At 46.6% G+C, this 13,376-nt stretch overlaps 1 protein-coding gene across 2 annotated transcripts in view; it reads left to right on the top strand.

Annotated features, from left to right (window-relative positions):
* Positions 1-11,710, top strand: part of Ppargc1b (PPARG coactivator 1 beta) — a 108,541-nt gene extending 96,831 nt beyond the window's left edge. For both annotated transcript variants that reach the window (XM_013349583.2, XM_013349582.2), the window contains 3 exons: positions 391-512; positions 3,040-3,194; positions 4,550-11,710. In XM_013349583.2, coding sequence (XP_013205037.1) covers positions 391-512; positions 3,040-3,194; positions 4,550-4,650 — 378 coding nt within the window. In that variant the 3' untranslated portion in view covers positions 4,651-11,710. The remainder of the gene's footprint in view (positions 1-390; positions 513-3,039; positions 3,195-4,549) is intronic.
* The last annotated feature ends 1,666 nt before the right edge of the window (positions 11,711-13,376 follow it).

Raw genomic sequence — 13,376 nt, 5'->3', positions numbered from 1 at the left:
CACAACAACAAAAATTACAGGTAAATCCAGGCATGGTGATATATGCTTTTAATCCCAGCGCTCAGGAGGCAGAGGCAGGCCAATCTCTGTGAGTTTAAGGCCAGCCTGGTCTAGAAGAGCTAGTTCTAGGACAGGCTCCAAAGCTACAGAGAAATCCTGTCTTGAAAAAAACAAAACAAAAAAAAATAAACAAAAAACAAAACCAACCGGTTTGTAGGGGTCAGAGGACACTAGGAGGAGAGATAATGAGATGAGCATTAGGGCCACGAGAGCCACGATTTTATCTTTTATCCTCTCTCTGACTCCAGCAATGTTGCTGCTCAGCCAGGCCTAGACAGAGACTTCATGAGAATAATAACAGGCTTCCTCTCCATCCTCCTCCTTGAGCAGGGCGAAGGCCGTGTGGTGTACATTCGAAATCTCTCCAGTGACATGAGTTCTCGGGAACTGAAGAAGCGCTTTGAGGTGTTCGGCGAGATCGTAGAGTGCCAGGTGCTGACGAGAAGTAAGAGGTGAGTTAGGACCAGCTGTTCCGAGTGGGAGGGCGCAGCGGGCTGGGAGGGATGTGGGTGGGAGAAGGACCATGATGAATCCTGCTGACACGTGACCCAGTGCCAGCTCATTTCCATGCTTTCTGTCAACTCAACATCTGGTACTACCAAAACCCTGCTTTCCTTTCTGGATGAGCTCTGACAAGTTATCAGGAAAGAGCTGAAGCCCCTGGGCTTGTCAAGGCCTTTGTGCAGACAACCATGTGGGCCACGAAATGCCCTTAGACACTTTGAAGATGCTCTTGTTTGGTGACCTCACTGTGGCACATCTCGTTCCAGTTTTAGTATATGTGCTGCCGAAGCGAGCACTGTGGCGCATCTCTATGTTACTCACCATCCTCCCTTCCTCTACAGCAAGTCCTGGGGCTGCAGTCTGCTAAGCAACCCTGGCTTGTCCTCACGTACCTAGGGGAGCTGATGTTCCATCTGTAAGGGAATCCACAAAAGCTAAGTTGCCTAAAATAAATAAATAAATAAATAAATAAACGTTTGCTATAGATGCCACAGATTTGTTGATTGAAAAGTATTGCCAAATTATCTGCTATCATGCCTGCAAAGTAGGTTATTAGGAGTTTTAAATTCCTATTTAACAATAATCATAATAAAAAGTGTCAGCCAGAAAGTCTTCTCTTGTGTCATTCCATACCTTGTCTCCATTTTGATGGCTACGGATCTAGTTCACTTTCCCTTGCTATGCTAAACACTGTGGCCTAAAGGAAAGGGTTTGTTTCTGCTTACTGCTTACTCTATCATGAAAGGAAGTCAGGACAGGAACTCAAGGCAGGAACTGAAGCAGAGGCCATGGGTGAGTGCTTCTCATTACACTTGTTTCCCATGGCTTGTTCAGTCTGTTTTCTTAAACAATCCAGGAGCTCCAGCCCCCGAATGGTGCCACCCACAATAGGATGGGTCCTCCCACATCAGTCATTGATCAAGAAAAGGCCTGACAGGCCAGTTTGATGGAGGTGGTTCCTTCATTGAGGTTCTCTCTTCCCACATGACTCTAGTTGACAGGAACTAACCAGCATATTACTATTAAAATAGAAATAAAGAAGAGCTGGGAAGGATGTGGGAAAAATGAAGCCCACCTGTCTTAATTCAGATTTCTACTGCTGTGAAAAGACACCATGACCACAGCAACTCTAATAAAGGAAAACATTTATTTGGGACTGACTTACAGTTTCAGAGGTTTCATAGCGGGACATGGTAGCATGCGGGCAGACATGGCGCTATAGAAGTTGAGAGTTCTATGTTGTATTAAGAGCGGTGGGGCTGTGTCCCCAGCACCCAGGCCGCCTGCTAGCTTATGCCCGAAATAACAGCACACAAACTGTATTTATTTAAACACTGCTTGGCCCATTCTGCTTGACCCATTAGCTCTAGCCCTTACTGGCTAATTCTGATATCCTGATCAACTCATCTTTATAAACTGTGTAGCTCCGGTCTTACCGGGAAAGATTCAGCATGTCTGACCTGGCGGCTTGCTTCATCTTGCGCATCTGCCCAGGAGAGCTTAGCATGGCCTCTCTGAGCTCACTTCCTCTTCCTCCCAGCATTTTGTTCTGTTTACTCCTCCCACCTATGTTTTAACCTATGAGGGCCAAGCAGTTTATTTATTACTTAACCAATGACCTTCCTCCATCAAGTTCTACATCTGAATCTGCAGGCAGCAGGAAGAGCAACTGAGGCAACATGGTCTAGCTTGAGCATCTGAGACTGCAAAACCCACCCCAGTGACACACTTTCTTCAACAAAGCCACACCTCCCAATAGTGCTACTCCCTATGGGCCAAGCATTCAAACCCATGAGTCTATAGGGAACCACACCCATTCAAATCACCACATTTCACTCCCAGGCCCTCATAGGCTTTTATCCATAACATAATGCAAAATGCATTTAGTCCAACTTCAAAAGTCCCCACAGTCTATCATAGTCTCAACAATATTTAAAAGTCCAAAGTTCAAAGTCTCTTCTGAGATTCATACAATCTCTTAACTATAATCCCCTATTAAATGAAAAATTTAAAAAGGGATCACATCACTACTTCCAACATAGAGTGGCACAGGATATACATTACCATTCCAAAATGGAGGAAAGGGAGCAAAGTAAGGAAATACTGTAAGTAAGCAAAACCAAAACGGAGCTGGGCAAACTCCAAACTGCATCTCCATGTCTGATGTAGAAGCACTCTTCAGATCTCCCAACTCCAGCCAGTCTTGTTGACAACACACTTCTCTCTCTTGGCCTGGTTCTGCTCCCTGTTAGCAGCTCTCCTTGGCAGGTATCCCATGGATCTAGCATCTCCAACATCTTGGGGTCTCCAAGGCAACCCAGGCTTCACCTTCATAGCTTCACACCATGGCCTCATGTCCCTCATCCATGAGAAGGCATGCGGCATGGTTTTCCTCTCCTCATCCTATAATGCGTGTTTTGACATCCACCAGACTGACCCAGAAACACCCTCTCTTACCCTATCCTCTTCTTCCAGAGGTGAGAAGCATGGCGTCATCACCTTCCGGTGTTCGGAGCATGCTGCCCTGTCCCTGAGGAACGGCGCAACCCTGAGGAAGCGCAACGAGCCCTCCTTCCACCTGAGCTATGGAGGGCTCCGGCACTTCCGCTGGCCCAGATACACTGACTACGGTAAGAGAGAAAAATCCTAACTGTATTCTAGTGAGTCCCAGAACATGAGGCACAATGCCTTCCTTTAATGACACCTAGACTGAAGGCCCCTCTGGGCATGGCCCTCAGTCAAGCTCATGCCCGCTGTTACTCCGCAGCCGCTTTGTCTGTGGCTGCCATGTTGCTTTTGTTCTGGCCTCTGGACCTGTGAATGACTCTCACCACACAGTCACCTTCCAGCTCTTACAGGAAGGTTCAGTCGTGCCCTTAGCCGCTCAGCAGCACCATGGCTGTCCTACCTTTTTACAGTCACTCCGTGGTGACCCTTGAACAGGCAGCAGCTTTGCTGTTAATAGGTGACAGTGTGTCTGAACCATCATCATGCCCTTGCTGTTTGTGTACAAGTTGGTGAAATCCCAAGAAACATGACCTGTGAAAGAATTACTCGTAGAGGAGAGCCCATGGTAGCCCTCAAGATGCAGCATTGTGTTGTGTTAGGAGCGGCGAGGCTGCGTCCCCGGCACCCGGCCGCCCACATGGCTAGCTTAGCTTATGCCCCGAAATAATTACACGGAAACTGTATTTTTTTAATCACTGCCTGACCCATTAGTTCCAGCCTCTTATTGGCTAGCTCTTACATATTGATCTAACCCATTTCTATTATTCTATGTAGTTCACAAGCTGGCTTACCAGGAATGATCTTAACCTGCATCTGCCTGGAGTGGGAGAACCATGGCAACTCTCTGACTCAGCTTCTTTCTCCCAGCCCTCTGTTCTGTTTACTCCACCCACTTAAGGGTTGGCCTATCAAGGGGCCTAGGCAGTTTCTTTATTAATAAGAAATCACTCCCACATCAGCATTATCAGGAGAGCTAGGTGGGTCCCAGGTCAGGCAACACTCCACCTGACTACAGTCCATTATGAGACTGTTTCCCCATCTCCATGAGGTAGGTTTATTAGCATTCTTCTGTGAATGACTATCAACACTGTATCGTACTAATCGTACTAATCGTGTTACTAGTTGGTGGGTCGGAGTAGTAACAGTGTTGCTAGCTGGGACTGAGAACTCACAGTGTTACTAGTTGGTGGAGAGTCAAGTTGAGGTAAGTCCATTTCTAAGAAGTTGGCAGGAAACGAGTTGTTGGGTGTTCTCTTTAGGGACCCGTTGCTCTACAGCAGGGCTACTGAAGCTCTGAAATCTTGTCAGCATGGAAGAAAGGTCACAGCAGGATGACGGTTGTTACGGTGGTAGTACCCATTCCTGCACTGTGACACCCTGGCCATCCCAGCTCTGTGAGCCCCCCCCCCCACCTCAGTGGCAGGTTTGCTGGTTGGGACTGAGTTTCTCACCGACCTTACCTCTCACCAACCCACAGATCCCACATCAGAAGAGGCCCTTCCCTCATCCGGGAAAAGCAAGTATGAAGCCATGGATTTTGACAGCTTACTGAAAGAGGCCCAGCAGAGCCTGCATTGATATCAGCCTTAACCTTCGAGGAATACCTCAATACCTCAGACAAGGCCCTCCAATATGTTTACGTTTTCAAAGAAATAAGTATATGAGAAGGAGAGCGAGCCAATGAGCGAGCGTGAGAGAACACACATTGAGAGAGAGAGAGACTTGAATCTGCTGTTGTTTCCTTTTAAAAACAAATCAATGTTTACATTGAACAAAGCTGCTTCCGTCCGTGAGTTTCCATGGCGTTGATGTTCCACTGCCACATTAGTGCCCTCGCTTCCAGCGGATCGTCCTGGGTGCACCTCCAAGTGCTGTCAATCATCCTCTGCCCGTCCTGCCCGACTGACTTCCTTCTGTAGACTTGAGCTATGTCCCCCATAACATCTTCTGTCTGTAGCGTGTGATGATGAAATTGTTACTTGTGAGTAGAATCAGGATTAGAAACTCATTTTTAATTGAAGAAAAAAAAAGTATATCCTTAAAACAAATGTATTTATGGCTCAGATATACTGTGCCTGGGGTTATCGTATTGCTTCCTCGGTTGTTTAACTATGCACTGTCATGAGGTGTTTGCTACTGAGCTGCGCTGCTCCCCTGGCCGTGTAGTCCTAGAGGTGCTGGGTGGCCACTATGTCCGCAGGAAAAATTGGCTTGCAGTCACAAGTAGGAAGAGTGGAGAGAGGTAGCCAAGTATACTCTACCGAGCCCTGGTTGGTTTCTTTTATTTTGAGTGAGTTCCACTCAAGTTGTGATGAGAATCCCTTCCCCCTGTCCGACTCACACTTGGAGAGTGCCTGTCTGGAGAGCCCAGAGCCGTGAATGTCTGTAAGGAAAGTGGAACAAGCTGCATTAGGCCCATTCCCCAGGGAGAGAGGACAGTGCCCTGTGAGGGGAAGTACCTTGCCCAGGGTCCCAGGTCCCATGGCCAGGGAGCATGCAGAGCAGTGACCCACACCAAGCCTTCTGACTCCGGGCTCCAGCCTCCTGCAGCAGTTAGCATAAAGATGCAAAAGTCAGAGGCTGGAAGAGTGGAGTTAGCTGAGTTGAGCAGCCTAGCAGCTTATTTGAGAATTAGGTCAACTGTTGACTCATCAGCATTAAGACCATCCTCTATCCTGCTGCTGTCCTTACTGTCCCTCCTCTGTAAAGGTACAGAGTAGGGGGTGGGCAAGGCACTCCCATGGAGCGTTCATGGTGGGCTCCTCTTCAAACCGTTATGACTGCTGTCAAAGTCATATCCAGTGTGACATCCTCTGGGCCCCTGGGGGCCCTTCATGAGGGAGAACCAGCTAGGCAGAGTATCCATTCTAATGCTTCATTATATATCAATTAGTTCCTCCTTGATCTTGTGACATTTCTTTCTTTCATTTCCCCCCCCAATGTTCTGCCAAATAAGAAAGTTTGAAGGTAGATAACTCATCAAACTAACCAAACTAAATTAATCTGCTGCTAATGCCAGGCTTATTCCTTTGAAAATTTGTGGGGTTTTTTTGTTTGTTTGTTTTATTTTTTTGATTTTCAAATACCTCAGTAAAGAAAGTGAAGCCTGATCTTATACTTGGTATTGGGAAAACTCTCCACCCATAGATAGGGCTGGAAGAGACTAGCTTTAGCAGAACTAGGGAAACAGGATCTGGGTGTCAAATCTGTTGGCCTCCCTAAACCCCAGTTTCCTTTTCTGTGAAATAGACTGAGGGGCACAATTAGGCAGCAGATGTCCTAGCTTCTGCTTAGGCAGTGTCTAGTCACAGTCGTGATTCCCACACCTTTGGTCAGTGCAGACATACTTAATTGATCATAACACTAATTTTTTTTAGCCTGGTTGTGCAATTAGAATCTTCAACAGTGCTCTCTCTGGTCAGGCATTACTAATTGGTTGATGTTTCATTTATCTGACATCCTGATCTAGTGGTAGTCTTTGGAAAACTACCATTGTAGAGCCATATGCTGGCTGGTTTTTATGCTGACCCATCCTTGTCCTGACTTGATCTCTGAGGGGAGATATGCCGGGAGATATGCCCTTGAAGCCATTACTTGGCAGAAGACTTCCCAATACTGTTGCAAAACACAAGAATATAGAGAGGGGAAGGTGAAATAGCAAACAGGAATATAATTGGAGAAGGGGTGGCTCCTAAGGATAGATACAAGAAGGGACTTTTCACAGCACAGACCCAAACATTCCACACTCCTTTATAGTTGTTCATTGCCCAGCATATGATGGGCACATGGAAAATGGGTATAGAATGGAACCAAATTAAAGTTCTTCAGTTGCATCCACTAAAACTTGGGCTCTAATCAAGGGAGAAAGTGAGTGTTTACTGAAATTGCCTGATGGGAGAGGGACTAGATTTAATCTGAAGAGCCATTTGAATTTTGATTCCACCAAGAACTTCTCTTGTGGTTTCTTGAGTCCCTTCTTTCTGGACCTCAGAGTGTAGGAGTTGTCTAGAAAACCCTGGGCTCTTCCTATTTGCTTCCACAGTTAGACCTGGCCAGCTGTTGGTTGCTGGGGTAAAAGAACAAATTCTTAGCAAACAGTTAAGTCTCTCTTTCTCCAGCCAGGGTTAACTGAGCTACTTAGTCGGTTCCTTCAAAGTCACTTAGAGGTCGGCTCTAGAGCAGAGCGGAGCCTTGAACCTGGCACTGATGCCCGATATACCACAGGTCAATGCTGGGAGCTGATGCCCGCCAAGAGTTTCTAGTATTCTCCACTCACCCTCTCATAAAACCAGGCTCCCAGCTCTGCAGATGACCAGCCCTGTAGATGATCTCTCTCTGGAAGATTCATTCGGTGCTGCATATAATTTACCAAGGAGATGGTCAGGCCCCCTCCGAGACCATGAGACCATCTTGGTCTCTTTCCCATCGAATCAAGGAGGAACCCAGAGGGAGCAGCTGCTACTTACTGGCAACCACCTCACTGTAGCTGTCCTAATGCGTCTCAATGATGTTTACGTGTGATCGCCATTCAGGCTCCGTGTCATCTCTGTGCTGTGCTGTTATTTTTCTAGAAATGTCTAATCCAACCACTAAGTGGAATTCTTCCATCTCCTTCCTCGGTCAGTACAAGGCTGAACCACAGTCCTATGGAGTGGGGGTGGGGCATGACTCTGGTTGCTGAAGGAGAATGCATCAACTAGGTGATGTGAGAAGAAGGAATGCAGCTAAGGTCCCTACTCCCATCCCCCTGACACGCATTGTGGCTCCCACTAGAAAAATGCTTTGAGTCAGGAAGTGCCCATCCTATGCCTGGGTTTATCTGTTGATCTTGTATCATCTAATGGGTAGCAAGCCTCCAGGGGTGGGAGGAGCGCTCCGGGCCAGCTGCAAAGACTTAACCCTCAAATCCTAATGTGGTAAGACTTTTACAGTAAGATGTCTTTTGTGACCTCAAGCCTTCGAGGTCAGTGTTTTGGGGGAAGATGTGAGGCCACTGCCGAGGCCACTGTGCAGGTAGTAAATGGAGAGAAAGTGCAGACAGCTCTTTGGGCATGCGCATGCACGGCCAGCTCTAGTCCGGGTCTGTCCCAGCCCTTGAGTTCAATTCGCCTCTCAGCGGATCCTGCTGCTGCAGAAGCAGGGCACCTCTCTCTGTACCTGGGTCACCCTAGAGGGTGTGTGATGTGATTCACTGAGGTCAAAAGTATTTTTCTTGACATTTGCTCTTCAGCGATTGAGATCAGCTTGAGAAAGCCATATCCCAGGATCACGTGTGGAAAGGGATTGGGTGTGTTGTCGTAAATAGAGTGAACCTGTTGGTGTCATTAGCCAAAGAAAAAGGGATGCCTTCATCCTTCCTACTGGGGCAGAAGGAAACGAACCAGTACTTATGTGCAATATGTTGATGCTATTCTCCAAATCCCTGAGGGTTTTGCACTCAGACGAGCTCCAGGGCTGTTTGAAGAGGCTGGGGATACAGGGTAAGCGCAGGGAGAGCCTGGGATAAAAACTTTCACGCGCAGAAATGGCCTTGACTTAGAACAGATGGGAGTGTGGGCGGGGCGCTAGCTGCTGGCCTGGACATGCGGGACATCCGGGAAGTAGCTAGTCAGACACTTGCACTAGTTAATGAAAGCACTTTCAGAAACCTGACACTTCCGCCTTGTTCCACATTCTCCTCTGGCAAATATGTGTACCCTTTATCTGTGTGAGGTGCTGTCCTAAAGGCTGGGTGAGGGGATTGGGACGGGGGCCAGTGTGAGAAAGAAAACGGCCATCTTTCAAGGCAGTAGCAGCCTTGAGAGAGTCTGTACCTAGCCAGTCCTTGGCCGTCCTCTTCACTGGAAGCCCAAGAAACAGAATGATAAAGGTTTATATCTTGGTACCCACTTTTGTAAAGACAAAAAAAAAAAACAGCCTAGCCAATTGCAACACTTGTGGCGCAATCATTTCACTCTAAGTTTCTTACTTGCTGTCTGACCTTTGGCCCCTGTTCCCTGAGCTAGCAAATGAAGCTATCCAGTGATAACAGCATTCTCATCCTGGAGCCAGGGGGGCCCAGAGTTCCACTCTCTGGCTTAGCTCAGGGTATGTATTGGGGGCGGGGGTGAGGCACTTTCCACAAGGTCGTCAGCCTCCAACAGGGTGAGATTCACATAGTCCTGGCTGAGGTGCCTAACATGAAGAGGCTAGCTTACCAGGACAGACCCAAGCCATAGTTCCTTGTGGGGATGGTAAGGAATAAACCCCTCATCGGGCTCGTTGATAACTTCCAGTCTTGCGTTTTAGCCTTGTTGTCATCCCCACCGAACAGCTTTTAATCTGAATGTTGTGACCACTTGGCCGTCTCTTGCTTGCTTGCAGACAATACTAGCAATACACTTGTTTCCCCAAACAGCTCAGCTTAGACAGTTTTCACACATTGCTTTCCAGTGATTGTAAAAACACATGGGGCAACAGGAGGCATGGATCACACTGCATATGTTTAGGGCAGCTTTTGTTTTTTGAATCTTTAATGGTATAGCAGCAGTGACCAAGCCTTTGGGATTTGGGGAGACAGATCTTCACGAAGCCATTTCATCAGGATGCCTTGCACGTCAGAAGGAGTACGGACATCCCAATACCCAAATGGAGGGGCTTACAACCTATGATTTTTGTAGATGATATGTCTCTACCGTACAACAGCTCCTCTGAAAGGTATTCATGTGGCTCCAACCCCTCTGTGCCATATTATTTTTTTTTTTGTCAAAGGATTCTTCAAGGAAGCCTCAGCAAGCCTCCTTGCTCCCTTTCGCTGGCCTTGGGTAGTGTCCTTATGAAGGGGATTAGCCAGCACTTTGCCTTATCAATGTGTGGTCACCAGTCTAGTGGTCAAAGACTGGTGTCCACTGGCCACCAAGATGGAAGGCAAAATTAAGGTCTTTTGATCAGTCACCATGGCGGCCAACAGCAGCTTGGCAATGAAACACAATGATACAAATGAGTTGTCTTACTTGTTCAGTACCAACTCGGAACATCAGCAACTACTTAGATGCCTATACAGTGTGGAAAATGCACTGGTTTTCCTGTGGTAGAGGAGATGGGGTTGAACCCTGTGTCCAGCTGTCCTGAGTGGTTTACTCTAACTGCAATACTGGCAGCCAAGCTGCCAACCCTGTTAAGTGAACCTCTGCTAGGTAGCTTACATGGTACCTTTGGGACAAACAAAGAAATTGGGTATGAGGATTGGGGGAGAAGGGGCCCTGGCCATGACCTTTGATATGGTCCACTGAATAGCCAAACAGGTTTTTGTTCTTGTTCTTGTTCTTGTTTTTGTTTTAATTTTTCTGTATTTTGTATTTTAAAATCTTGTCAGGCGTTTTTGTGTTAGGAATAATAAGTCATAAATTATTCCCACCTTGGTTTCTGAAGGGGTGATCTGATTCCAATTGAAACAGGTTGGAAATCTTATGGGGAGCATGGTCTGTGGAGTACATGGGATGGGGCAGTGGAGGGCTTGGGTTTCCAGGTGGTTGCTGGGGAAGATGACCCCCACCCTCTGACAGTCTGCGATGCTGTCAATTACAGAGGTTCATGCTTGCCTCCTTGGCTCCTGAGTCCTGTTAGCACGGCCTGAGCACAAGCTTCTATGAGAAGCAGCTGCTGAGATTGAAGACAAGACTCCCTAGCTCCCAAGCCCTAGTCAGGAGATGCAGTCAATAGCTAGCCTTAATCGACTGGGCAAGGTAGTTCCTGTGCTCCCTCCCCGCAGTTCCAAATCTTGGACTCAAAACCCTTTTCTCTTAGTATGACCTAGTGTGACCAGCAGCCTAGAGAATTTTGAGCAATAGGGAGCCAGGGCTTTCCCTGGCTCTGTGACAGGGTCAAACCAGGGAATGGCTAAACTTGAGAGGTTTTGTCATACCCAGGGTTCTACTGTAGGGGGGCATTATGTATTAGGGAGCTCAACAAGGTAACTGTAGCCTGGGGTATGTGAATGTAAGGTTGTGTTTGTGGGTGCGTGTGCGTGTGTGCGCGTGTGCGTGAGTGTGTGTGTGTTACATTGATGCATTTCTTGAGAAAGGTGCAAGAACTTCACCTATACAGTGGGACACATCTGCTTTATTATTTATAAATAGAAGCTAAAATTTAATTTTTTAAAGGACACTGCTAATGATTGAAAATCGAGTTTTTAGTTTTGCTATTTTTTTTAATTGGTAGAAGATTTTTATATATTTTTTTCCCATTTCGTTGGGTTGTGTCCTTATTTATATAAATACTTTATCCGTGAGCAGTGAGGAAGAAGACTTCTTTGCTCTTAATTATTGTGGTTGTCATTGTCCCTATTTTATTTCCGGTGTGATTTATCTGTCTTACCTTCTAAATGAGAAACTGTTTTCCTGTCTTTGTACATTGTCAGAGTCTATAGTTTCGTAGATAATTTAACCAAATTGCTCTACGTATTATTATTCTGTGACTATAAAGTTCTATTTTAACGTCTGTAAATACTTCAGAACTGGTTTCTTTTCTCGGCCCCTGCTGGGAGCTATTGTTTACATCACAAAAGACTGTAGAATCTCTATGCTCATGTACTGTAAATAGTGACGTGATCTGCTTATATATAAACTGAACAAATACACTATGGAAATTAAAAAACACCACCCACAGTCCTGCCCAGGGGTGTCTTTCTTTATTGGTCTTGTGAACTCATTGGGGGGGGGGGCAATGGGGGACAACAACACTCTATTTGGCAAGTGAAGGAGAGAATCCAGATCCAGTCTTGCCTCAGAAAAAGTCCTGGCCAATGTTGGATTTGGGGGTTTTTGTTTTTTTTTTTTTGGTCTGGTTGGTTGGTTGGTTTTATGCTGGGAATTGAGTCAAAGGTCTTGTGTGTTGGTACCATGGTGTTAGGCCCCCTATACCTTCTTATTTTCCTCTTGAGACTGAGTCTCACTAAGTTGCCCAGTCTAGTTCAGAACTCACTGTGTAGCTCAAGTTGACCTCAAACTGATAATCCTCCTGCCTCATCCTTGTGACTAGTAGGAGTATAGTTAGAACCATACTGGGTCCCAGCCAAAGGCTGCTCTCCCAACCTCATCAGATATAATGACAAAAATCAAGTCCTTTTAGTATCTATTAACTTAGGAGAACACTAGCTTCCAGTAGCCAAGAATGTCGTCAGACGGCATTTTGGCCTGTAGAAAAGATGCCCTCATCTTGTACCTGATTCTCTGATGTGTTTTAAACTTGCCTTTACTTAGGACTCTGTTTGTTCTGTAACACTATAAAAACTTTGTAAAACTGCTTCCATACTGGAACATGAAATTTGGAGTAACCTAAAAACAAAAAACCAAGCCCAACAGGACTGACCCTGTATGCTCCAGGGCAAATTCTCTTCCAGTAGAGACATCTCTCTTCTCCTTGCTGCTTAGCGACTAAACACAGCACGCTTAGGGACAAGCCTCTGCTGGAAAAACCAGTGTCCTTAATGCCACTTACAACCGAGCTGAAAACACCGCTCAAGGTTAAAAAAGATCGGAGTCCAGGCACATCCCGCTCTAACAGAAGGGCAGGACGCGCGCTCCCGAGCCCCAGAGAGATCAGCAGTGGAAGTCACAGCCCGTGTGTGCCACAGTTTTCTCTGATCTTGAGCAACTTCTGGAAGAAGGCCAGGGACCTGGGCTGGAACTTGAACCAGACTCCTCCGCTCCCTGGCCTTCAGTTTCCTGCTTTATTTTAAAAGAGCCTTTAGAGTAGGCTTGTGGTCCATAAACAGTTTGAAGGGAGCTACGCACTTCCTTCTCTTTGAGGCAGCTGCTAGAGCTTTGATGGAAGGCCGGTGGTGGGTGTTGTGTGCCACCCTAGGGGGGAGAAAAGATTAACAGAATAGGGGGCAGTGACCCTGTCTTTGCAGCAAGTCAATGATAAAAGGGACAGAAATGGGTGCTGACAGGTTACACCAGCTGCCTGTGCCTGCACACAGAGGGGGTGTTGACTAGCCCAGCTAATCTCACAGCCTCTGGGTAGAGCAAGGCTTCTCTTTAAGCCTTCAATTTGGCCTTTGTTAGAGCTTCTAAAAGCTGGGGGCGGGGAAACAATCGAAACAAAGTTGCAGTGTGAGCCACAAAGGCAGACGTTTTTGACAGCCGACTGTACTTGGTGGATAGACAACTTTGGGGATCTTTTGCTGATTTCATCAGTTTCAACTGTGGATGCTAACTCTGCCAGGCATTGCTGGCATACTTAGATGGTGGTCCGTTTTTAAGTCAAAAGGGCCTGTTGAACGGAAGATCGCCAACTGAAATCAATGGAAAATTCAAGAATAA

The sequence above is a fragment of the Microtus ochrogaster genome, chromosome 18 (genome assembly GCF_000317375.1).
Source record: "Microtus ochrogaster isolate Prairie Vole_2 chromosome 18, MicOch1.0, whole genome shotgun sequence".
NCBI classification, from domain to species: Eukaryota; Metazoa; Chordata; class Mammalia; order Rodentia; family Cricetidae; genus Microtus; species Microtus ochrogaster.
The sequence above is the reverse complement of the archived record's forward strand: the minus strand, read 5'-3'. Positions and strand labels throughout refer to the sequence as shown.